At 45.1% G+C, this 24,010-nt stretch overlaps 1 protein-coding gene across 4 annotated transcripts in view; it reads left to right on the top strand.

The window, feature by feature from the left end:
• fgd4a (FYVE, RhoGEF and PH domain containing 4a) overlaps window positions 1–24,010 on the top strand; it is a 59,907-nt gene that overhangs the window by 14,858 nt on the left and 21,039 nt on the right. For 2 of the 4 annotated variants that reach the window (XM_085281558.1, XM_085281560.1), the window contains exon 2: window positions 23,303–23,386. In XM_085281558.1, coding sequence (XP_085137684.1) covers window positions 23,303–23,386 — 84 coding nt within the window. Of the gene's footprint in view, window positions 1–14,103; window positions 14,431–19,159; window positions 19,337–23,302; window positions 23,387–24,010 lie in introns of those variants that run through there. The other 2 variants (XM_085281562.1, XM_085281559.1) reach the window with 2 other exon arrangements.

Raw genomic sequence — 24,010 nt, 5'->3', positions numbered from 1 at the left:
GACGATCTCCATGTCATGTGTCGCTGGGTCCGGCATGCTCGCGTCGTACTGTCACGGTCTGCGGAGGCAGACCGTGCGGAAAGGTGTGTGGTGGACCCAGGTGCGAACACAAACGAGGATGCAGGAGTGGATTCCAACAAAACGAGCCTTTTATTATGGCTGATGAAAAGAACAAAAACAGAATGAGGGCAGCATACGTGTAGTACTCAACAGAAAACCTAAACTGGACAAAACTAAGGAAAGACTATGGCTGGAGGTACAGAACACAGGAGGTGGTAACACAGACGACGCGAGACAGACTGTATGAAACACAGAGACTAAATACACATGAGGGATGATCAGGGGAAGTGGCCACACATGGGAACACAGCTGACACACATGAACTTAACGACAGGAAAGTGAAACTGAATACACTGACCGTGAATACAGACTTTCAAAGTAAAACAGGAAACATGGAGATTAGACAAGACACATGAACCGGGGAGACGTAGTACAGGGGAGATGCCATAACCGACAGCATGGACTTGACAATATAAGACACGCAGACATAAACACACGAAGGGCAAGGGAGACTTAATATACGGGTAATATGTACAAATGGCTGGACTGCCTTAGTGACCCTAAACAAAGAATAAACATCAAAATAGGCTAAAACACAAAACACTGGGTCGCACGACCCAGGACCATGACAGTTTGTTGTGTATTTGAAGCTTTTGTTCTTGTGTGTGTGTCTCTGAATGTGCTCGTGTCTGCAGACCATACCCATCATTTATTATTGACCTTCAACAATGTGCATGGAGGAGGGGAGGGTTGAGTCAATGAAAACAGCGAGGGATCAAATATGTGCGTGTGCGTGTGTGTGTGCAAGAAAACAGGCGTGTTGGTAAGTGGTGCAGGTTTAATTAATGATGTGTGTGTGTGGTAGGCCCGCTTTGAGCTTATAGAGATGTGATGGGTAATGGCCTGGAGCTATGGTGCTCTCCTCCCCTCGCCTTTTCTCCCAGGCCAAAGAGAGAAGAGAGATGGATGCAGAGTAACAGAGAGGTATGGAAATGGCAAGAGCAGTGGGAACTGCCAGCTGCAGCCATGAGGAGGGAGGAAAAAGTGTGAAGTGTGTGTGTGTGACTGTGTCTATGTGTGATGAGTGGGAGGAAGGTAGTGAGGCATTAGACAGAAGAAAATGTATGCACATATATTCTCTTGTTACAAGGTAACAAAACATCACAAAAAGCCATCTGGATGATAAGATTCTACTCCCTTAAAATCTGTTTGAAATGAAGGCAGGTTTTTCATCTTTACACAACTGTCTGCTGAAAAGTGACTGCAGTGCTGATGGGTTGAATGTAAGCACTCGTATAATAGAACAGAAGAGCCCTTCACTGTCATTGTATATGTACAACAAAATTGTAGAGCCCAAATAGAGGGACAGAGTCTTAAAAGTCAGCTGAAGATATTATTTGTGTTATTATTTATAGTGATATTTTCTTTAATAAGAATACTTGAAATAAGCTGTGCAAAATATTTTTGACCTTACATTTTGTGTTGTATTGTTTTTGGATTTAAATAGAAGAAAGGCTTCATTTGGGTACAGTTAGTGTTTGTGTGTGTGTGTGTGTGTGTGTGTGTGTGTGTGTGTGTGTGTGTGTGTGTGTGTGTCTGTCTGTCTGTCTGTCTGTCTGTCTGTCTGTTTGACTCTGTGAGGCAGCTCAGAAGTGGTTCTTTAAGCTGTCATCCAGAGGGTGTGACAGCTGATTCATCTTTGGCTGTACAGCAGCGAGGGATGGCTTATCTACCACCAAGCAGAGTGTGCTTCACCTATTTGATTGCATTTCTTATACCTGCGGTGTCTCAGAGTTAGAGCATGTTGTTGCATTGATGTGACCTTCTCCGTGTGTGTGTGTGTGTGTGTGTGTGTGTGTGTGTGTGTGTTGTGTTCATCAACCCAACGTAAATAAGACCTGTGGATTTGTAGCTCGTCTTATAAGTGTGCATGTGTACCTACGTGACAGTAATTCCTGCACTCACGTCACACTGCAGGTTGTACAGTGAATACTTAACTAGGTCCATTATTCGGCATCTGAAAAACAAAACTTCTGAAAAGCATCACAAAAGAAACAACACACCCTCTTTCTGATAAAAATCAGTGAATATGCTATCTGGTGACAGCCCAAAAACCACGACAGAGCCTGAACCAGTACAACCAGTGTACAACGAGTACACTGTACAAACACCACCAGACTTATGGTGATCTTCTAAAGCTACACCATTAGTAAAAGTCTACATATGCAATACTGCTGAAACTAACAGCTCGTGCCGAGATAATGCAGCTGTGCTAGAGCACTTTCTTCTGTATCATTGTGATATAGACATTATGACAGTGGTTTTTGTTTTGGCCCAGTCTGAAACCACTGAAACGACTTGTACCGTATTTTCACGACCATAAGGCGCACTTAAAAGTCTTAGATTTTCTTCAAAAAGTACGGCGCGCCCTATAGCGCAGTGCGCCCTGTGTGTTGTAAGGAGGACGTAGTAGAGAACACCATGAGAACGCTAAAGGGTGAAGTGTGGGCGTTGATCGTATATACCGGACAATCGCACATACCTGTATAAAAGGTCAGGTATGTGCGTTATGTGGAACATCGTTGTTTTAACAACCCTGAAAATGGCAAAGAGACACGCTTATGAAGCACAGTTTAAACTGAAGGCCATCAGCTACGCGGAGGAACATGGAAATCAAGCAGCCGCGAGAGAATTTAAGATTAATGAATCGATGGTTCGCAAGTGGAGGAAGCTGGAAAACAAGCTCCGGCAGGTCAAGAAGACGCAGCTGAGTTTCCGCGGACATAAGGCGAGGTGGCCCGAGTTGGAGGAAAGACTCGACTTGTACGCGCTGATTCCACAGATAAGGTACGAAAATACGCCCCAAGGACCTCAACAGCTACAGGCCGGTGGCTCTGACATCCCACCTGATGAAGACCCTGGAGCGGTTGGTCCTGGCTCAGCTTCGGCGCCTAATAAGCTCATCACTGGACCCACTTCAGTTTGCCTACCAGCCTGGCATTGGAGCGGATGATGCCGTCATTCACCTCCTACATCGTTCCCTCGCTCACCTGGAGACCGCTGGAAGCACTGTGAGAATCATGTTCTTTGATTTCTCCAGTGCCTTCAACACCATTCTTCCCTCGGTTCTAAAGGACAAGCTGGTGAACTCTGGAGTGGACCATCACCTCACTACCTGGATCCTGGACTACCTCACCGACCGACCACAGTATGTGAGGACTCAGGGCTGTGTGTCGGACAGGGTCGTCTGCAGTACGGGGGCCCCACAGGGAACGGTTCTGGCTCCGTTCCTCTTCACCATCTACACTGCAGACTTCTCCCACAATTCCACCCAGTGCTTCCTGCAGAAGTTCTCTGATGACTCTGCAATAGTCGGCCTCATCACTGATGGGGACGACAAGGAGTACAGAGGTCTGACCCAAGACTTTGTGGACTGGTGCCAGCTGAACTACCTCCAGATCAACGCCAGTAAAACCAAGGAACTGGTGGTAGACTTCCGCAGGCACAAGCATTCTCCACTGCAACCACTGAACATCCAAGGTATGGACATTGAGGCTGTGGACAGCTACAGGTACCTTGGTGTTCATCTGAACAATAGACTGGACTGGACTCATAACTCAGACACCCTCTACAGGAAAGGGCAGAGCAGGCTGTACCTGCTGCGGAGACTCAGGTCGTTTGGAGTGGAGGGCCCACTCCTGAAGACCTTCTATGACTCTGTTGTGGCTTCTGCTATCTTTTATGGTGTGGTCTGCTGGGGCGGCAGCATCTCTGCTGGGGACAGGAAGAGACTGAACAGGGTGATCCGAAGGGCCAGCTCTGTTCTAGGATGCCCTCTGGACTAGGGATGGGTATCGTTTAGGTTTTATCCGATACCGGTGCCAAATCGGTACTTTTGAAACGGTGTCGGTGCTTAAACGGTGCTTAAAGAATGGAGAACACAAACTTTGTCCAAAAACCTCTCATGTTCAGCTGGTTTTTTTTTTTTTTTGTAAAAAGATAACAATGTTAGCCTTTTCTGCAGCTATGGGGCATATATGGTATCACTCTTGGCTGGAAGCAGTGCTTAAACAATGGAAAAAAACACAAACTTTGTCCAAAAACCTCTCATGTTCAGCTGTTTCCCACTTTTTCTTTGGTCATTTTAGCCTTTTTGTCCAGGGTGAAGGGAGTATCTGCCATCAAACAAGAGGACAGCCGCATGTAGCTATGATGGTGTTTGCTAGTTCACCTTACATGCATTAATGTAATAACGTGGTTAGCCTACTCAACGTAAATTACACACGGACAACATTAAGCGACTCACGCAGAGAAGAACGGCTGCTGCTGCATCATCATCCTCATCATTTCTGCTACACTGGCAGGGCTAGGGGCCAGGACTCTATTCTTCGGGTTCTTGGGGGATGTTGCTCCGGTCCGATAACTGGCAACACACCCAACGTGCACAGTGTGAGGTCTCGCAGCAAGCTATCAAATACGGCGCATTTCTCGGCTTTTAAAAAAAAACGCTATGCGTCGCCAGGTGTTTCATCGGATTCGAGGTGTTACCTCCTTTGACAGTATCACAGTATCAGCTTAAAGCACTTGTTGCTGCTGAGTTTGCATATTTTGCTGTGAAGTACAGCCAGACTTTTGACCGCTTCGCCTTGGACATTTTTAATCTGTAGCTCTGCTCTAACTGAACGTACGTACCTGGCCCCGCCTACTATCCTGGGAAACGTAAAATGATTGGCTAGAAGTGTATCACAGCTCAGGAAAAAAAAAGCACCGAAATAAAGCACCGAAATGGGCGCTGCTTTTCGGTCTGGTTACTACCGTTTATGTCAGAACCGGTGCCATCATGGCACCGGACACCGGTACCCATCCCTACTCTGGACCCAGTGGAGGTGGTGAGTGACGGGAGAATGGCGGCTAAGCTGTCATCCCTGTTGGACAACATCTCCCACCCCATGCAGCAGACTGTGACAGCACTGAGCAGCTCCTTCAGTGGGAGACTGCGGCACCCACGGTGTGGGACGGAGAGATTTCGCAGGTCTTTCCTCCCCACTGCTGTCAGACTCCATAATAAAGACTTTAACTGATCAAGCACACACATCCATACATATGCAATAATACTAAGTGCAATAATCCTTTCTGTCATCGTTGTATTTTTACTCAGTTGTATATAGTATTTGTATTTGTATCCTATTTTTATCTTATTGTATATTTATTTTATTTTATTCTACTGTATATAGTATTTTATTTTATTCTATTCTGTACAGTTGTGTACTGTATTTATTCTTATTGTATTCTAATTTTTGCCTCATAACTTTTGCACTGTCCACTTCCTGCTGTGACAAAACAAATTTCCCACGTGTGGGACTAATAAAGGTTATCTTATCTTATCTTATCTTATCTTATCTTATTATTGTCACTGCTACATTTCTGTAATGAACCAGAAATTATTTCCACTACTAATTAATTACCGTTGAGCTCAAAGGTTATATTAATAAATGGTTAACGAATGTGTATTTATGACGACGATTTGTGAGACTGGTAAACTTACCTTTGTTCGTATGATGGTCTTTCGTTCTACACGGTGCATTTCAAGGTCCTGTACCCATCCGTCGGTAAACTGTACCTGGGCTTGTTGCAGTGACCTGAAGTTACTAAACTTCATGAGTGTATGCACTCACTCCAAGAACCGTATAATTATAAATTTTAAATGTAAGCGTGGTGAAAGTTGGGCAGCACGCTAAGGTCTTTTGTCCACTCTGTGTGCTCGTAAGGGTCTGACCCTTTCACTCCTTTGATTTTTTTCCTCGTATCTTTTCTGTCTTTTCATCGAGTCTGTCTTTGTACGGACCGGCATTGTTCTCCTTTTGTTTTGTACATTCCTTTTTTGTGCGGCAAAGAAAAAACAAGAAGGTATTGGAACCGGAGAATGAACGTTTTGCGGTACTGCAAATGCTTGCATTTGATGCGGTACTTGGATTGTTTTGCCAAGAGTTCCCGGCATGCAATGCGTGAAAATCACGTGATTGCTAAACAAGGGGGCGGGTGCATCCGGCCTCCTCGGCTGTAATTGGTCCAGCCCAGAGTCGATCATGACCAATTGGTCAATCCAACACCTTTCATTATATATACCCTTCCTAAAAAAAAAAAATCCATCGGCCTATAAAAACAAAAATTGCCAGCGACCCACCGGGTATGCCCGATGGCCAGTCCAGCTATGCTTGGCTGCCATGCTAATGGACAGAAACTGCCGCCTATGGTGATTTTTAAGCGAAAGACTTTGCCTAAAGAGAAGTTTCCAGCAGGAATCATCATTAAGGCAAATGAAAAGGGCTGGATGGATGAGGAAATGATGAAAGACTGGCTGAGGGAGGTGTATGTAAGGAGACCAGGTGGTTTTTTCCACGCATCACCATTGCTCTTAATCTGTGACTCTATGCGTGCCCATCTCACAGCCGATGTGAAAAAACTAGTGAAACAAATGAACTGTGAGCTTGCTGTCATTCCGGGAGGCCTGACAAAGGAACTCCAACCGCTGGACATCGGTGTGAACCGCCCGTTCAAAGTAAGGCTGCGAGCGGCCTGGGAGCGATGGATGACCGATGGAGACCACAGTTTCACCAAGAGTGGAAGGCAGCGCCGGGCGAGTTACGCCACAATTTGCCAATGGATTGTAGATGCTTGGGCTAACATGTCTGCTGGCAATGTTGTTCGAGCTTTCGCAAAAGCCGGCATCATTTCCGAGGAGCCGCACGGCACGGAAAGTGACTCTGACAGTGAAGAAAGTGAACTTGGCATGTTTGATGGAGATTTAGCGCAGCTGTTCAATTCAGACACAGAGGATGAGGACTTCGATGGGTTTGATTGATGATAAAAATGTGAGTACCAAACTTTGTTTTGCTCCTGCTTTATTTTTAAATACGCACACTTGTATGCTTGTGTGTTGTTGATGATGACGATTACCAGTAATAGAAATGTGAGTAAGGTACCGAACTCAGGTTTGCTCCCGCTTTATTTTTAAATACGCATACGGTACTTGTATGCACCCTATGATCCAGTGCGCCTTATGTGTGTGTTAAATACAGTAATAGCACACATAACTGAGACTGCGCCTTTTAGTACAGTGCGTCTTATGGTCGTGAAAATACGGTACTTTAGCCAACTTTAGCCAACCCCCTTCTACCAGAAACACTTAGCTGATGTGTGTGTGTGGTTTTGATATTTCCAGAGAAATTATATTGTTGTATCAGCCTTTATAGCCATGTTTCCATCCATTAGCCATGGATGGAAACCAGACAAAATACTTACGGAAAGCTTACAGACAACTTAAAACTCAAGCTATTTAACTTCAAATCTATTCCCATCCATCCATCCATCTTCATCCGCTTTATCCAGGGCCGGGTCGCGGGGGCAGCAGCCTAAGCAGAGAAGCCCAGACCTCCCTCTCCCCAGCCACCTCCTCCAGCTTATCGGGGGGAACACCAAGGCGTTCCTAGGCCAGCTGAGAGATATAATCTCTCCAGCGTGTCCTGGGTCTGCCCCGGGGCCTCCTCCAGGTGGGACATGCCCAGAACACCTCACCCAGGAGGCATCCTTGTCAGATGCCCGAACCACCTCAGCTGGCTCCTTTCGATGTGGAGCAGCAGCTGCTCTACTCTGACCCCTCCCGGATGGCCGAACTTCTCACCCTATCTCTAAGGGAGAGGCCAGCCACCCTTCGGAGGAAGCTCATTTCCGCTTGTATCCGCGATCTCGTTCTTTCGCTCACTACCCACAGCTCGTGGCCATAGGTGAGGGTAGGGACGTAGCTCGACCGGTAAATTGAGAGCTTCGCTTTTACACTCAGCTCCCTCTTCACCACGACGGACCGGTGCAGCGTCCGCATCACTGCAGCCGCAGCACCAATCCGTCTGTCGATCTCCGGCTCCCTTCTCCCATCACTCGCGAACAAGACCCCGAGATACTTGAACTCCTCCACTTGGGGCAGGAACTCGTCCCCAACCCGGAGTGGGCACTCCACCCTTTTCCGGCTGAGAACCATGGCCTCAGATTTGGAGGTGCTGATCCTCATTCCCGCTGCTTCACAATCGGCTGCGAACCGTTCCAGTGCGAGCTGGAGGCCTTAACCCGATGAAGCCAACAGAACCACATCATCCGCGAAAAGCAGAGATGAGATTCTGAGGCCGCTGAAGTGAAAGCCCTCCGCCACTTGGCTGCGCCTAGAAATCCTGTCCATAAAAATTATGAACAGAATTGGTGACAAAGGGCAGCCCTGGCGGAGCCCATCACCCACTGGGAACGAGTCTGACTTATTGCCGGCAATGTGAACCAAGCTACTGCAACGGTTGTATAGGGATCGAATGGCCCGTAGCAATGGGCCAGACACCCCATACTCCCGCAGCACCTCCCACAGGACACCCCGAGGCACACGGTCGAATACCTTCTCAAAGTCCACAAAACACATGTAGACTGGTTGGGCAAACTCCCATGCGCCCTCAAGTATCCTTGAGAGGACGAACTCTCCTTTCCAGCACCCTGGCATAGACTTTCCCAGGGAGGCTGAGGAGTGTGATCCCCCTGTAGTTGAAACACACCCTCCGGTCTCCCTTCTTAAAGATGGGGACCACCACCCCGGTCTGCCAGTCCAGGGGTACTGCCCCTGATCTCCACGCAACATTTTAGAGGCGTGTCAACCAGGACAGCCCTACGTCCAGAGCCTTCAGGAACCTCGCCCCCGGAAATTGGCGGGTCTCTCCCCTCATCCCCAGACTCTGCTTCCTCCTCGGAAGACGTGTCAGTGGGATTAAGGAGGTCCTCAAAGTATTCCTTCCACCGCCTGACAATTTTCTCAGTCTAAGTCAGCAGCGCTCCACCAGCACTATACACAGTGCAGGTAAAGCACTGCTTTCCCCTTCTGAGTTGCTGACGGTTTGCCAGAATCTCTTCGAGGCAGTCCGAAAGTCTTTTTCCATGGCCTCTCCGAACTCCTCCCACACCCGAGTTTTTGCTTCAGCCACTGCCCGAGCCACATTCCGCTTGGCCTGTTGATACCTGTCAGCTGCCTCCGGAGTCCCACAGGCTAACCAAGCACGATAGGACTCCTTCTTCAGCCTGGTGGCTCCCTTCACCTCTGGTGTCCACCATTTGGTTCGGGGATTACCACCACGGCAGGCACCAACCACCTTGTGGCCGCAGCTCAATGCAGCAGCTTCGGCAATGGAGACGCTGAACATGGTCCATTCGGACTCAATGTCCCCAGTCTTCCTCGGAATGCTGTTGAAGCTCTGCCGGAGGTGTGCGTTGAAGATCTCGCGGACTGGGGCCTCTGCTAGACGTTCCCAGCACACCCTCACTACGCGTTTAGGTGCATCGGGTCTGTCCAGCGTCCTCCCCCGCCACCTGATCCAACTCACCACCAGGTGGTGATCAGTTTACAGCTCAGCCCCTCTCTTTACCCGAGTGTCCAGAACATATGGACGCAGGTCTGGTGATACGATTACAAAATCGATCATCGACCTGCGTCCTAGAGCGTCCTGGTGCCACGTGCACTTATGGACACTCTTATGTTCGAACAAGGTGTTCGTTATGGCCAAATTGTGATTTGCACAGAAGTCCAATAACAAAACACCCACCCTGTCGTTACCCACGTGAGCATTGAAGTCTCCCAGCAGGACAACAGACTTCCTTCCACCTTCCAGCACCCCCCTGGCTGAACTGCCACTCAGCGCATAAGCGCAGATGACAGTCAGGACCCGTTCCCCGACCCTAAGGCGCAGGGAACAAACCCTCTCATCCACCGGGAAAAACCCCAACGTACCAGCAGCAAGCCGAGGGAATATTAGAATACCCACCCCAGTCCGCCGCCTCTCACCAGGGGCAACTCCAGACTGAGACAGAGTCCAGCCCCTCTCCAGGAGACTGGTTCCAGAGCCCAAGCCATGCGTAGAGGCGAGCCCGACTATATCTAGCCGGTACCTCTCAACCTCACGCACTAACTCGGGCTCCATTCCATGTCCCTATTGCCAGTCTTGGCAGCCGGGGATCGGTCCGCCAGGGCCTCCGCTCCTGGCCACCGCCCGGCACACAATGCACCCGACCCCTATGGCGCCTCCTGTGGGTGGTGGGCCTGCGGGAGAATGGGCCCATGTCTCCTCTGGCACCCTCCCCGGGCCTGGCTCCGGGGCGGGGCCCCGGTAACCCTATCCCGGGCAGGGTAAACTGTTCCCTCGATGTTTTCTTCATAAGGGTCTTCTGAATCGCTCTTTGGTCCTGGGTGAGGGACCAGACAATTTGCCATGGGAGACCCTACCAGGGGGCAAAAGCCCCCAGACAACATAGCCCCTGGGATCCCTGGTATAAACAAAAACCCCTCCACCACGATAAGGTAGCGATTCACGGAGAGGCAAATCTATCGTCTGATCTCGGAAGCTAAGCAAATCTATTCCCCTTTTGTTTAAATAACTCTCCTTGGATTGTCTACATCATGCACAAAACGCTGCCGCTGCGGGCCTGAAGTCCTGCACGTCTGTGCTAATCATAGAAGAAACATGAGGCTTGTTTTAAAATACTCGCTGTTTAAATTAAGTACCTTTTTAGATTTGACATTACTGTCCCGTAGCTTTTACTTGCAATTTTTATGGTTCTTAAAATTGGGAGCAAAGACTTCCTTGCCTTTGAATCTGCATGTGTCTTTGTATTTTTGTGTGTGAGAGTGCTGATTAAACTGACCTGTGATGGCTTCTGCAGTAAATGGCCAGGCAGTAAACGAGAATACAATTATCTCTGTAGCACCGTGATTTCCTGAATGTGGTTCACGGACACACAGAATCCGCAGGAAGCACTACACACTGCGTATATTGAGGTCTGGATGTAGTTATTACTCTCTAGGCCTTTCAGTCACTAATTACTGTGTTGTTTAATAAGGCCCAGCCAGACTGTGTGTTTCAAGGTGTGTCTGAGACTAACAGCGTGAGCAGGTCATTTCATGGAAAACGTGAAAGTATTTAATTTTAATGGGTCTTCATGTCAGGCACTGGCTGTGAAGAAATTATACAAGACCTGAAAGAAAATGACATTAGTAAGACACACTGGGCAAAGGGAGATGAAAACAGGAGCGGACAGGAGAACAGAAAATGGGCCAGAAGCGCCGTGACTGCCAGTCTGAATTAATAAAGACACCACAAGAAGGAAGCTTACAACAAATACGGAAAAGTGCCCACGGTGCACAATGCTTTACCGTGGGTACTGAACACCCACAGTGCAATATTGTGTGTGCATCACACATTTCTTAATAGGGGGAACTGCCACGAGGAGGAAACTGTTTGTGAAAGCAAACAGTTCTCTATACGTGCGTCTGTAGCACTTAGCATGGCCGGAAGGTCATTTTGTCAGACAGCAATGACATTCTGAGAAGTGTTCTTTCTCAACGTGTCAACACTCCAGTCACCCCGACCACAACATATATCTGTCTGCTCTGCACTTTTCTGTAACTTCTGAGATCAAAGTGACAAGATGTCTAATACTGGCACATGTCGAGCTTCTGTTTGAGAGAAGCCCACCTCACGCCGATGGAAAGAGTCTGATCTCACCACGAATGCTTTTTTGTTTCACTCTTGGTCTTCAGTTGAAGGTTTTAATCCTGACGTGGTTCTTTAAGGGTTTGTGATGACATCTGAATTTATGGGATTATAAAACCAGCTCAGAATTTTTTGTGTGAGTGTGTGCATGTCATCAAGCTAAAAAAAACCCTGTTAGTTCCTGTATTTCAACTTTCACAAGAGGTTGAGGGATAATTTTGTGAGACTGAACTGTAAACATGAAAACCTTCCCTTTACTGTTAACTTTGAGCTTTTATCTCTAAAACTGTTCATATTTCCATTTGAACCCAAATTCCACAAAAACCAGTAATAAAAAGGCTTTTTAACAGACACTTTCCAAAACTAAAGTTACCTTCATTCTGGTTGGGTTTCACTCTGGAAGAGTACACAAAATTAAGAGTGAACTTGACAATGAAAACCATTGAAATACATTGAGGTATGGCTTTAGCTGTTTGGGTCCCTCTTTCACTGATAATGATATGGGAATAAATAAGTGAGAAGGTTACAAAAAAATACTTATCAGGGGAATTTATAGTTAATAATAAATGTTAGGTGGACCTTTCATAGCCAGAGTGCGTGTTTATCTCAAAGGTGTATTACTGGCCATAAACGACCTTGGTTTTAAAAGCTTTGCGCTGCTTGTCGCACAGGTTTTATGAAGTCTTTGCACACTCTGTAGGAGAGAATTAAATGCTTCTAAAAAGGTGTAAATGAATGCCTTTGATAAAGCGTTTCTTTTTCCAGGGCTCACAAAATCGCTAGCCCGACGTCCCGGGGCTAGCGATTTTTCTGGTCGGGCTACCAAAGTCCATCTCAGCCCTGCCCGTCAGGCTGTCATAGGAAGAAAGAATATGTCAATGCTTTTGCATTCTTTGGCAAACGTAGCTGTCAGTATGTGACATATTGAAATCGCGTTTGAATTTCCGCTTGTTTTTTGCTTCACTTTCACTTTGCGATGGCGCAAACTGTGAATAGAGAGCGGCAGCTACTGATTGGTGAGTGACAGATTAGTTGCGCACCAGTTCCTCTGACATCGTCTTATCACTCATTAGCTTACTATTCAAACGTGACAAGTGAAATCTCCCGCAGCAAGCTTAAACCTGTGATGCAGGTTGATTGCGCAGAGAATCGCTGATCATTATGCAAGTGCCTGTGTAAAAGCAGATGGATTTATGCAGGTATTTTAGTTCTGCAGAGCCAAATAAGACAGGTCAGGGTGAAGAAGGGACCACCAAAGAAAAGCCGATCACAAAACGGAAAAGATATGACAAATCAGGCTATGAGGCAAAAACAAAAGCGCAGCTTTTTTTGGTTTCATGGACAAAAGAATTTCTGTGGCTGGAATATGACGAGCTAAATAACATCATGTTCTGCCGGGTGTGTCTTGTTTCCCTCGATTTCTGAGTCGACAAGCACCTTTGTTACTGGGACCAGTAATTTTAAGAAAGACCCCATTAGAACCCATGAGAAATGCAAGAAATGCATTATTGCTCAGTCTGCAGTATCTTTCCCAGAACAAACGCCAATTGCAAAAAAACTACTAAAAATAAACCAAGCACAGCAAGAAGTCCAGAAGAAACGCAGAAGAAAAAGCTGTTTAGAACAGCGCGATGTTGCAAAGAGTGAACTACCTTTGGCACAATGTAGCAGCCTTTGCAAACAAAGCAAATGATCTTGGTTCCACTTACCTCTTACCCGTGACTTCAGTGGAAATGTCAGATTCAGGATCTGACACAGACTGATCCATGTTCTACACAGTTCTTACAAGTTCATAGAAATTTCTGCTCAATTAGAACCAAATATTTGAGTTGATGATTGTATTCTTTTACAGTTGTTGTAATTTGTGTTTTAACAATTTTTTAAGTCAATCAAAAAATTGTCCTCTTTTTTTTCAGGCTACTTAAATTTATTTTGGGCTACCAAAAACTGAAGAGTGTCTGCCCGAAGGGCTACCAGAGATTTTGAAATTTTGCGAGCCCTGAAATTTTCTAATCTTTTTGTAACACGCTTCCTCTTGAGGCACCATAGACACTGATTTATTTGGCACGTCTATGAACTGAGTCACCCTTATTTTACCTCAAACCTGCATTTTGTGTCTCGCTGTCAGTCTGAAAGCTGCTGAAGTTGACAGCTGGATTTTTTTAAACCGCTATGTCAGGCTTCTACTTTCTTTACACAGAGATCAGTTCTTCATCAGCTCTCTCTTCAGATTGTCTTTCTTACGCCTTCCACCCAACCCCACCCTCCTCTTTCTTCACGGCGGGGGGTTGTTGCATGTCACACTCTCCACCTATATTGTGCTATAGCCACCAGCAGCAGGGGCGGCAGATGAGTATGGCCATTGGCTTCTTCCCCTCTCACCGGCCCTCCCCTTACCCGACACAATGGGTTCGCTTGTCCATGCAACACGCACAGGCATATGCAGAAACACATTCACACACACAGAGGGGGCTTTACTCTGGGGCTGAGTATCGCTTCCCCACCATATGTTCCGTCTCCGCTGGAATGTTATTATCCTCATTTGCTGTAGAGAGAGCGGAGCATGAGGTAAAAGAAGAAGGAAAGCGTGACTAGGTTAGGCTAAAGGGCGACTGGGTGTTGAAACGTATCTGTGTGAGGGAGAGAGAGAGAGAGAGAGACCGTGAAAAGGAAGGGAGGATGCAACCGATGCAGTGAGGCAGCAGTTTAACACCAGCCTCAACCTGCTACTGTGAGCGACAGAGCACAGGGAGAGGCACAAGGCACCTTTTTATTCTCACTGGACACAGCCTCCTCTAAGGTCAGTGTTTCTCTCTCTCTTTCTGTCTCTTTTATTTTTACCCTGGTTTACCAAGCAGCACCGGCACCCCGCATCCGTCGAGCTCACACTGTAGCCATAGGGCGGTAGGTTCACAGAGCTGACAGACAAAGTGTGTGTGGTTCATAACCACAGAGAGTATGAAATGCTGTTCTCTATTCTGCACACTTACACATTAAACGCCTGCTGAGGGTGATGGTTAACAATGGGAGGAGCACACATCACAAAAGACAAACCTGAGCTCTCACCACAGGATGCTGCTCTGGTGGGTGCTGTAGCTCAGTGTGTGTGTGTGTGTGTGTGCTATGACCTGTGTTAGCTGGAGAGGACTATTAATTTTCTTTAAGGCAGTGCCAACTGAGCCTCTTTAGACGTGCACACATATAAAGACTGTTAAAGTCGGTAAACGCTGCTTCCCATTTGAGCTGTGGGAAAATAGGTGAGGCAGTGTGTGTGTGGATTTTGTGTCACCTCGTACAAACACAGCTCTGATTTATAGTCGTCCTGTCTTGTCAGCTGTACTCTGATCCTATAAAAGTTTATGTAGTCTGAACTGCATGTAGTTCACTCTAAACTTCCTGAAAACAGCAAAGTCACAATAGCTTTTTAACCAATAAAACTGTTGGACTAAGGATGACACTCATGCTTTGACCTGAGTCGCCTCTCTTCATTCGTGTGCTGGGTGCTATCAGCGTTACTCTTTAGCTAACTGTCTTTACAGTTAAAACTATTAAAGTCGGCTACACCAAGCTACACTCTGAGCATGGCTGCCATTCCAGCCGAGAAGAGGCAGGGGGGTTGTCAAATCCTGTGCATTGATTGGTCTCTATACTAGCCGGGCTCTTCAGTGTGTCTGTGTGGTCCCAGTAAGAGGGATCCTCCAAGATCAACGAGTAAATCCAGGAGTTCATTTCATTCGTAACTCTTCTCCCTCTACTTGCATGTTATCTAAAATAGTAGACGCATTAAAACCGAGTTAGATCTTAACTCGTCAAAAGAAGAGAAGAGATATGTAATGTGACCAAAAATAGCACCAAACTGAAGAGAGCATTTTTGTTTTTGTTTTTTTAAGAGAAGTAAAAAAGAGGAAGGAGAATAACGAGCCGCGTCACAGTGAATAAAATGTGCATAACTCTACAAATATGGCTTACTTTGATCACGTTTGCGTGATCAAAGCTTGTTCTGGTCTCAAACTAAATGTGCTGTGTCACTGTCCTTGGGACGCAGTGCTACCTCTGCTGTAATAAAGCTGGTTGCCTTGTCATTTTATCCTCTTTTTGTGGAGCAGTTTGTCCTTCTGTTAAGACTCTTATGACACAAACCACAAACGCTGATGCTGTTTGACACTTTATTACAAAGCGTCAGGTTAGGTGTTGTGCGCTTGTGAATGCAGACAAGCAGAAAAGCAGGTGACCAAGCTCATTTGATCTGTGGGTTTAAAAATGGAGTGTGCAGAATGAGGAAGAAAGAGGAGGACAGAAAATTAGTAGCATAGTCAGCTTGGTTATAGAGGAAGTTAGTCACGTTAAATCTTATCCATTGCTTTCTATCTTTCTCTTTCTGCCTCGTTACAGCACCAGCCTTGGCTCTGGGCTCGGCTGCAGGCTTGCTTTCAGGATTGCAGGGGTTTTCTGTGCATTCCAAGTCTGTGCTGGGAATATGGGCTCTGCTGCCAGTCAGAATGGCTCATTCATGCTGAGCACAATGATCCCGTTTGAGGCACAAGTCCTTACCCACACTGTTTGATTGGCATTATATTCAGCATCTATTTACTTCATCCATTATGCATTGAGTCAGATCTGTTTGGCATTAATGATTCTCTCTTGTTTACTCTCTACTTGATGCATAAGAATAAAAAAAACTGAGACAAACAAAGATATTTAACGAATGAAGAAATTGTTTGGAGTATAGAACAGAAATGTGCAGATCTATAGAGCTGGGCACATTTGCTCCCAAAATATTGGCTAACAAAGAACAAGAAGAAAACTGCTGATGTTAGCTTGTCCAACACTTCATAGTAGATTCTAGTAGTAGTTGGTCACATTGTAACCTCACGACTTTATTTCCAGATTAAAATTAATCACGTCTATTGCATTACTGTGAGAAGCTCTGAACTGTTGCTGGCACGACCTTCCAGAAATGCCGTGTGCTGTCGCTCACCTTCTGTACACGGCATCCGTACAGTCTGTCGCCTCCGGCTGCTCGGTGCGTAAGAACAACAGGCACATTTCACTGATTTAATCGTCGTGAACTGAAGCCAGCATCAGAAGAGCAATAACAACTTAGTCGTTAGCGGCAGTTTGTGGGAATTTCTCATGTGGTTATTTTTGGATCTGGAGCTACAATTAGGTTCAGGAAGTCGTGAGATTTTTGCCAAAGTGTTGTAAATATAAATGGTTATTAATAGCAATCTTTTTTATAAAGGAGCGATTTGCAAGGAATTTAAACAGAGCTGCTTTAGTTGAAGAACTAGTTAAAGGACTCTGTGGCACAAACACTGAACTCACGCAAATAGTGTACGCACTATTGTATAGACATTTTTGCCTTTTTATACCCAGGCTGATATGCTGCACAGAGGTTTCCTCTTTCACAAATCTCCAGTTAATCTGTTGGACCCTTGAGATCCAGTTGATTTAGGCTCATCATGAAGAGCTTGTCGTAAATAAGCATTGTTGTTCATTTATGAACATACAGGTCTCCCAGGACTCGGTCAGGCATGGTAATCAGGCAGACATGCTATTGATTGGCACATTTGGGAGCTTCTGCCACACCAGCTGTGATCTTTCTGGGGGTTTTTTAAGGTAGACCTGCAGGTCATGTGGATGAAGGAGGAGATGACAAGAAAAATGAGATGACTGTGATGAGCAAGATGCTGTGAAAAAAGGCACACAGAGGAAAAGACTGTGGCATGTTGATGTTATCACAGACTGCAACAGTCAAGCTCTGCCTTAGGTCTCAGTGATTGTAGCGTACACTGCTGTTTGGATCTCAGCTATGTGCTCTCATAGCCCTCTGATACTAACTTTATTTTTCTTAGTATCCCTGGTTGTGGTAGAGCTACAGTATTTGGATCAGTTGTGGAACTTAGCGTCTGCCATCTGGCATGACAAACATGTTTAAATGGTCTGTTATAGTCATTCTTCTCCAGAGAATGATTATCCCTGCAACAGCAAACAGGAAGCCTATAGTTTCCATCTCTTCCTGTCTCTATGGGGCGGGGGGAAGGGTCCGTAGTGTTGTTCAGCTCGAGGATTGTAGCACATCCAGTCACCCAGTTGGCCTGCCCTCATTAGACATGGGTCGGAGAGCATGTTCAGATCATGCTTATCTTCACATGCTGGAGCTTTGTAGGGTGCCTGGTGGTAAACAAAGAGGCACAGTGATGTGCAGATTTTATGAGGCAAGAAGTGTGGCATTTTGTAGCTGAAAACAAAGACTGTCACAGGTCTGTGATCTCAGCAAAAACAGCACAGGATACTGCTCACCATATAAAACAATCTGCATAGATAGCATCTAGCAGCCGAAGAGTCTGCGCTGAAAGAGAAGCTAAAAACAAGAGGGAATCCCAGCTTACAATCCCAGTATTGCAAATAGGTAACTGCTAAAGGAGTGAATGACGAAGATGAAACCAAGCCTGAACATGGATGATGCATTCTGCAGCTACTTTGCAGCTACTTTGTGTCAGGGGTAAATGAAAGCTCAACAAACTGGCATTAGGTACCAGAAAAACCAGCTTATTCTTTTAAGTGTTATATGGACAACGAACTACGTCAATTTCCCACGTTTGCTCCGTGAGCTGGAGACGCAGGGTCTCATCTGGTTGTCTTGAATACACAAAACGCTTACAAGGCCTTTTAATTTTCACTCTATTATGCCTGCGACAGAAAGCCATCACTCTCTGGTAATTGTCCATAATGGAAGAACGAGATTGAACAGAGGCAGACGCATCTGGTCTCTTTCAGTAGCCTCTGAGTCAAGCAAGAAAAGCTCGCACACATTTTATCACCACCGTGAACATACGATTAAAGGGGTGTGACTTGGCATGCTAATACATTCACGCTTTTCCATTATTTATGAGTTACATCTGAATAGCAGTTATCTCAATCTAGGGCAGCCTTGCATATTAAACTTAGCTTACTTTGCTTTCTTTGTGTCTTTTTGGTGGATTTTCTTTTGAATAATAATCTCTTTCTCTCACCATTATAGAATTACATCAGCAGCATCCTCTCTTTACACTTATTTATATCAGGACTGAGACTAGGTTAAGGTTCAGCTCCGTGCAGTCAGTTTAAGGTGAATAACATTTTAGAGAAATTAGCAGGGTGGATCAAATGTTCATTATAATGTAAAATGGGTTAAATAATGGGTTTTAAAACAATTTTGCATGACCACAGATGACTAAATGTGAACTGTTACAGTTGGTTAATTTTTATCTCTCACTTCTCCATATCATAGTCACTCCTTTTTCCACCTTTCTTCACCAGTGATTTATTGCATTTCTTTAACTCCTCCTTTGCTTTTTCCTGCCTTCTCACTTTCTCCTCCCTCCTCGCCAGCTCTCAAAGCATTCTGGGAGTCATGAAAGTGACCGTGAATAAATATCTTGTAGGGCGACCTGTCCCTCCTCCCTTCCTGCAATTGTCTGCTTCACCAGGTGACTCTAGTTTCCAGGGAACCGGTTTGTGCAGTGATACAGAGACTCCAAAGCTCTCACGGGTACACACACACGAGCTTACCAGCCAAGAAGGAAACGTGTGTGTGAAGAACGGACTGTAATTTCTCATAAATATGGATACTCCTGAATGGAAAAGACACTATAGGATTGATAACCATTCTGTGTTTACCCGGCCGGGGAAAACACAACTCTTTTTGGGAGGAGTGCTGGCAGGTAGTGTAAAAAATTTACTTTTTGTTTTTTTGTCATATTTTCAGACACGCAAAATAAATAAAGGGTCTAAAAATGAAAAAGTGTTGTTGAACTACGGATTAAAAAAAGCTCTAGAGGAAGCGCTGCCTTTACCACAGAAACCCAAACACACAGGTGACTGTTAGATAAGCGAGTGTGAGAACAGTCACCTAAGAAACATTTTAGACACACAGCCTGCCTGTCAAGGGAAATTATGCAAGAACTTTTTCAATGACCTTTCAGAGCTTTCGTGTGAATGGTGAAGCAGTGGCATTTATTTCTTGCTCATAATCTTACCTGGTGCTGCAGAGCTTTAAATGTTTGTTGTGCTGTAATCGGAGAGGTGTAGCACACAAGAATGAACTTGTGGCAGATTTTTTCAGCTACACCATATTTGTCAGCAGCATCAGTTAACTTTGCTGTTCTTGCAATAATGTTTAAAGATGGAGAAAGATAGAATACCCTCATTTTTAGTTAAGCATTTTTTAAACCATCTATAGTTTATAACACATGTCCTTATGTGAATTATACAACTGCAACCTACAGTGTTGAAGGCTGGCGAAAACACAGGTGGTGACTGTGTTTTCAGTTTGACTGCTGGTCAGACTTGGGTTGGAGCTCATTTGGTGTTTTCAGTCACAGACGTCTATCAGAGTTCTTGTGCTGCTCTACAGCAAGTAAACGTAAGCACCACAAACCAAAGGACTGACCTGATAAAAGATTTGTTTGCACCACTTTTTGATCGTTAGATACGACATGTCGCATACGCAGATGCACATTTCTGAAGTTCAGATAAATGCCACGACTCACTGACCATTCACTCTGAGCAAAGGTTACTGTAGCTGTCAAGGACGAGGTGCCAATATGGTAGCATTAAAGTTTGGTAGCGCAGAGAGCTGCTTAGAACATAACCCTTTAAATTTTCTTTTTATTTACTTCGACTGCCAAGAGAACAATTTGTAGCAGTTTGCCACCTATGTTGTTGAACATCAAAGGCACAACTGTGATTCCATGTAACTGTAAAACAATCAAAATGTGTCAGTAGCAGTATTTACTCCCTCACACCTGTGTAGTTTATGTTTAACTAGCAGCTTTCTTCCAAGAACCACAGACGAGGTCTGCTCAGCGTTCTCACTTCCTCAATCAGTAATTTTAATAAATGCCTGAGTTCCTGTTATTGTAAATCTGATTCCTTCTCACTGGCCAATTCTCTTTCTCAGCTCCTCTCAGTAAACTTGTCGTTATCGCTGCCGTAACAGGAGACTATAAATATGACTTCTGGTTTCATTGTCACTATTGAGACTTTATGGCGACTCTCATCCCACATCACTTCCCAGATCCTACCTGGCCGGTGACCAGTGTTCACTTTGTGTGTGGATTGTGCTGTCTCCGGGTCTCTGAGGTTATCAGTTGTGTTATGCTCGGACTTCTAACAAAAAGATCATCACATAAAAACAAAAACAACAGGATGTTAATGAACAGGGAGGGGAAGCTTTAGTGTCAGGCCAGTTGCATGATGAGTACGTCAGTAGAAGTGCTGGTACACTTTCCTCCATCAGTCATCAGCCACATCTCAGAAAGCTATTTCTCTGACCTTTGTGGCTGCGTGTAGTCGCCAAAGTGTGAAGCATTTTCTCTGTTGAGTTTATTCTCAGTATTGACATCAGAACACATCCCCCCACTTAAGGAAACAATGGGCACGCAGTGACTCTGGTCACACGGCTAAGAGCTGGCCGGAGGAGAGGCCTCCATAGGCCGACTCTGTAGAGAAGATGTGTACATAATGCTTTTCATAAGCTGCTTACATTTGTTATATTTTCAGTAGGGAACTCGACTGGGGTTTAACTTGTATACTGTTAAGTAAGTTGTGTGTGTGTGTGTGTGTGTGTGTGTGTGTGTGTCTTTGAACAGCAGGCAGGCCTGTCATGAGGAGTCCAGATGGTGGGTGGACAAAGCCCTCCTTTAATCCATGCGCCAGGATATTATACCCCCCTTCACTCTCTCTCCCTCACACACACACACACACACACACACACACACACACACACACACACACACACACACACACACACCGTCATCTGTATTTCCACCGTTTGCACGACCCCCCATTGAGCTACTCTACTATTGGTTTACGTACCATTATCCACGCTCCATTATGTCAGCTCGGTCCACTCGCTGCTGTGTTGTATATCCTGACTGACGCAGCACTAAATGCTTGTACAGAATTGAGTTTGAGAAACGATAAGCGAGGCATGAACATTGTAATACAATTCAATTCACTTGAGTAAGAGGACTCATTATGTTACCCTGTCATGTATTTTGGAGGGATATGATTTCTTTTATTTTTTTAATCTGTGTAGTTTCCTGACAGGCTGAAAACATTGCAGGATGATGTCAACACCGTTTTTTTCAACTGAAATGAAATAGAAGATGATTTACCACAAAACTATAACCTGTTCATAAGTGTAGATTGCCTTCTTTGCCTTCTTTTGTCTTCTTAGTCTCGCAGGTCAGAAGTGACCACAATTGAAAAGGGTTGAGTGCTAAGCCTTACTTAGCAAGATGCATCCATTAACAATATGATTGCAGCTGATAATGAATTAATTAAATGCACAACAAGTCATATTATAATGACAGTTGCTTTAAAAATTCTCCGATTTATTATCTTGCCCACAAACATTGGTGAGATAATCATTTTAAACAGGCAAGTTTTATAAATACTATATTAACACCCATACTGCTCAATAAAGGGATAACTTTTCCCCAGGTTGTTATTATGTTAGTGCTTCTGTAGCTTTATTTTAACAGTGGTTTCATTCAAGGAAATGCAGTTTTCTCCACAACCTCTGAGCAAACAGGCAGTTCTTTTAATTCCCAAATGTTTAAAATCATTATCAGTTTGTTGCATGCTGATGGTACGTGACTTGTTTTCAATCAGTCAAATTGTTCCGCTGTAGTGCCGTTTACAAAATACACACTGATGCTTTCTTTTTAGTATTTCTCAAAAACATTTCTCGAAAGAATGCGGAACAACAAACCCGACTGATTGGCTTCGTTTCTGTGTGGTTAATGTTGACACATAGGTGAAGCTGGAGGTGGCTGGAGGGTTGAATATTGTACGATTTTCATTGAGAGTTACCTGGATAGGCAAGATTAGGAACGAGTCGATCGGGAGGAAAACCCAGGTTGGACTAAGTTAGGGAGGCGGGGCTTAGCTGGTCTGGATGTGCAGAGGAGGCTAGTGGATATGTTTGGCAGTGGATTTTGAACATGGAGCTGCCAGACAGAAAGACCACAGTGAAAATTTAATGATGTAGTGAAAGAGGAGGTTGGTGTGACAGAACAGGGTGCCTGTAGAGGCGATGATTACATCTGACTGAGGGCATAGGTTTGTGCTACTCTGTGTGTGTGTGTGTGTGTGTGTGTGTGTGTGTGTGTGTGTGTGTGTGTGTGTGTGTGTGTGTGTGTGTGTGTGTGTGTGTGGAGGCTTTGGAACGCTCACGAGGTCTTCATTGTTTTTACGACTAGCTATTTTCTCTTTAATCTTTTATGTGCATATTAAACGGCTGTTTTGAAAGAGCGTTTGCTCTCCCTGCTGACGATGGCCTACATATCACAGACAGACTAATTAGGGTTTCTCTCTCCAAGGGCTTATATACTCCCTTTCATTCTCAAAACAAACATGAGTGTACTCCAGATCTTGATAAATGCAGCTACCACAACAGTGCTTCAGGTCTCACAATCTCTCCTGTTCATTGTATAAGTTTATTGGGGGCGGGGTTTGATCTGAGTTGGTGGACCTTTTACATAAAATCTGGGGAAGCCTCAAACTGTTTAAAGCTTCTGTCTGATATGCAGGTCAACCTTTAAAATAGCCTCTTAATCTACACAAATTCTGTCAACTTATTTTTATTCTAAATCTTGAAATCTGCGCATATTGTGTTGTAGAGAGGAAGGGCAAAGCTACCTGTTTCCAGTCGGAGAACACTGAAGAGCAGACCTGTGTGGCGGTGAAGATCGAACAGTCCATAGGTAGGTTGCATCACCTCCATTTATCTTTACGGTCTTTCTCTCAAGTGCTTGCACGCAGACTTTTTGAAAAACTCTTTAGATGTGTTATTATTCATATCTTAGTCTCCCATTTTTCGTCCACTTTGTGCATCATCTTGATTTTCATTGCCATGTTCACATGTCCATTGTCTCTTTTCAATCAACACCTCTGATTTACACACATTTGCATTCAAAATCAATAGAATGCATGGATTTTTCAACATTGCCAGACCTTCTGGATCGGAGTAAAATCAGTTAACATGCACAGTGAGGACAGAGGATGATACTGTGAAGGACACTATGAACACGCCTTCCTGTGACTCTCTGCTATGCAGGGGTGTGAAAAACGCTGCGGGTCGCTGCTCTATTTTTATATCAAACTCGTGTGTGCGCTCACGCTCGCAAACATGCTTGTGTCTCATGGTCTGCTTCTTTTGATGAATGGGCGCTTACCTCTGGCCCTCTGTGTCTTCCTATTCTTCATTTTCCTCGTTTTCTCTTCTTTCTAGTTCACGCCTGTAAGTCCCTCTCCTTTTTGCACCTGGGTTTTCATCCGTGTCTCTTTCTTTCTTTGTTATATTATCTAGTCTTTCGAAGCAGACTCGT

The sequence above is a fragment of the Mchenga conophoros genome, linkage group LG7 (genome assembly GCF_057382185.1).
Source record: "Mchenga conophoros isolate Kocher_MC1m ecotype Shallow Benthic linkage group LG7, M_conophoros_male_GT1.1, whole genome shotgun sequence".
Lineage (NCBI taxonomy): Eukaryota > Metazoa > Chordata > Actinopteri > Cichliformes > Cichlidae > Mchenga > Mchenga conophoros.
The sequence above is the reverse complement of the archived record's forward strand: the minus strand, read 5'-3'. Positions and strand labels throughout refer to the sequence as shown.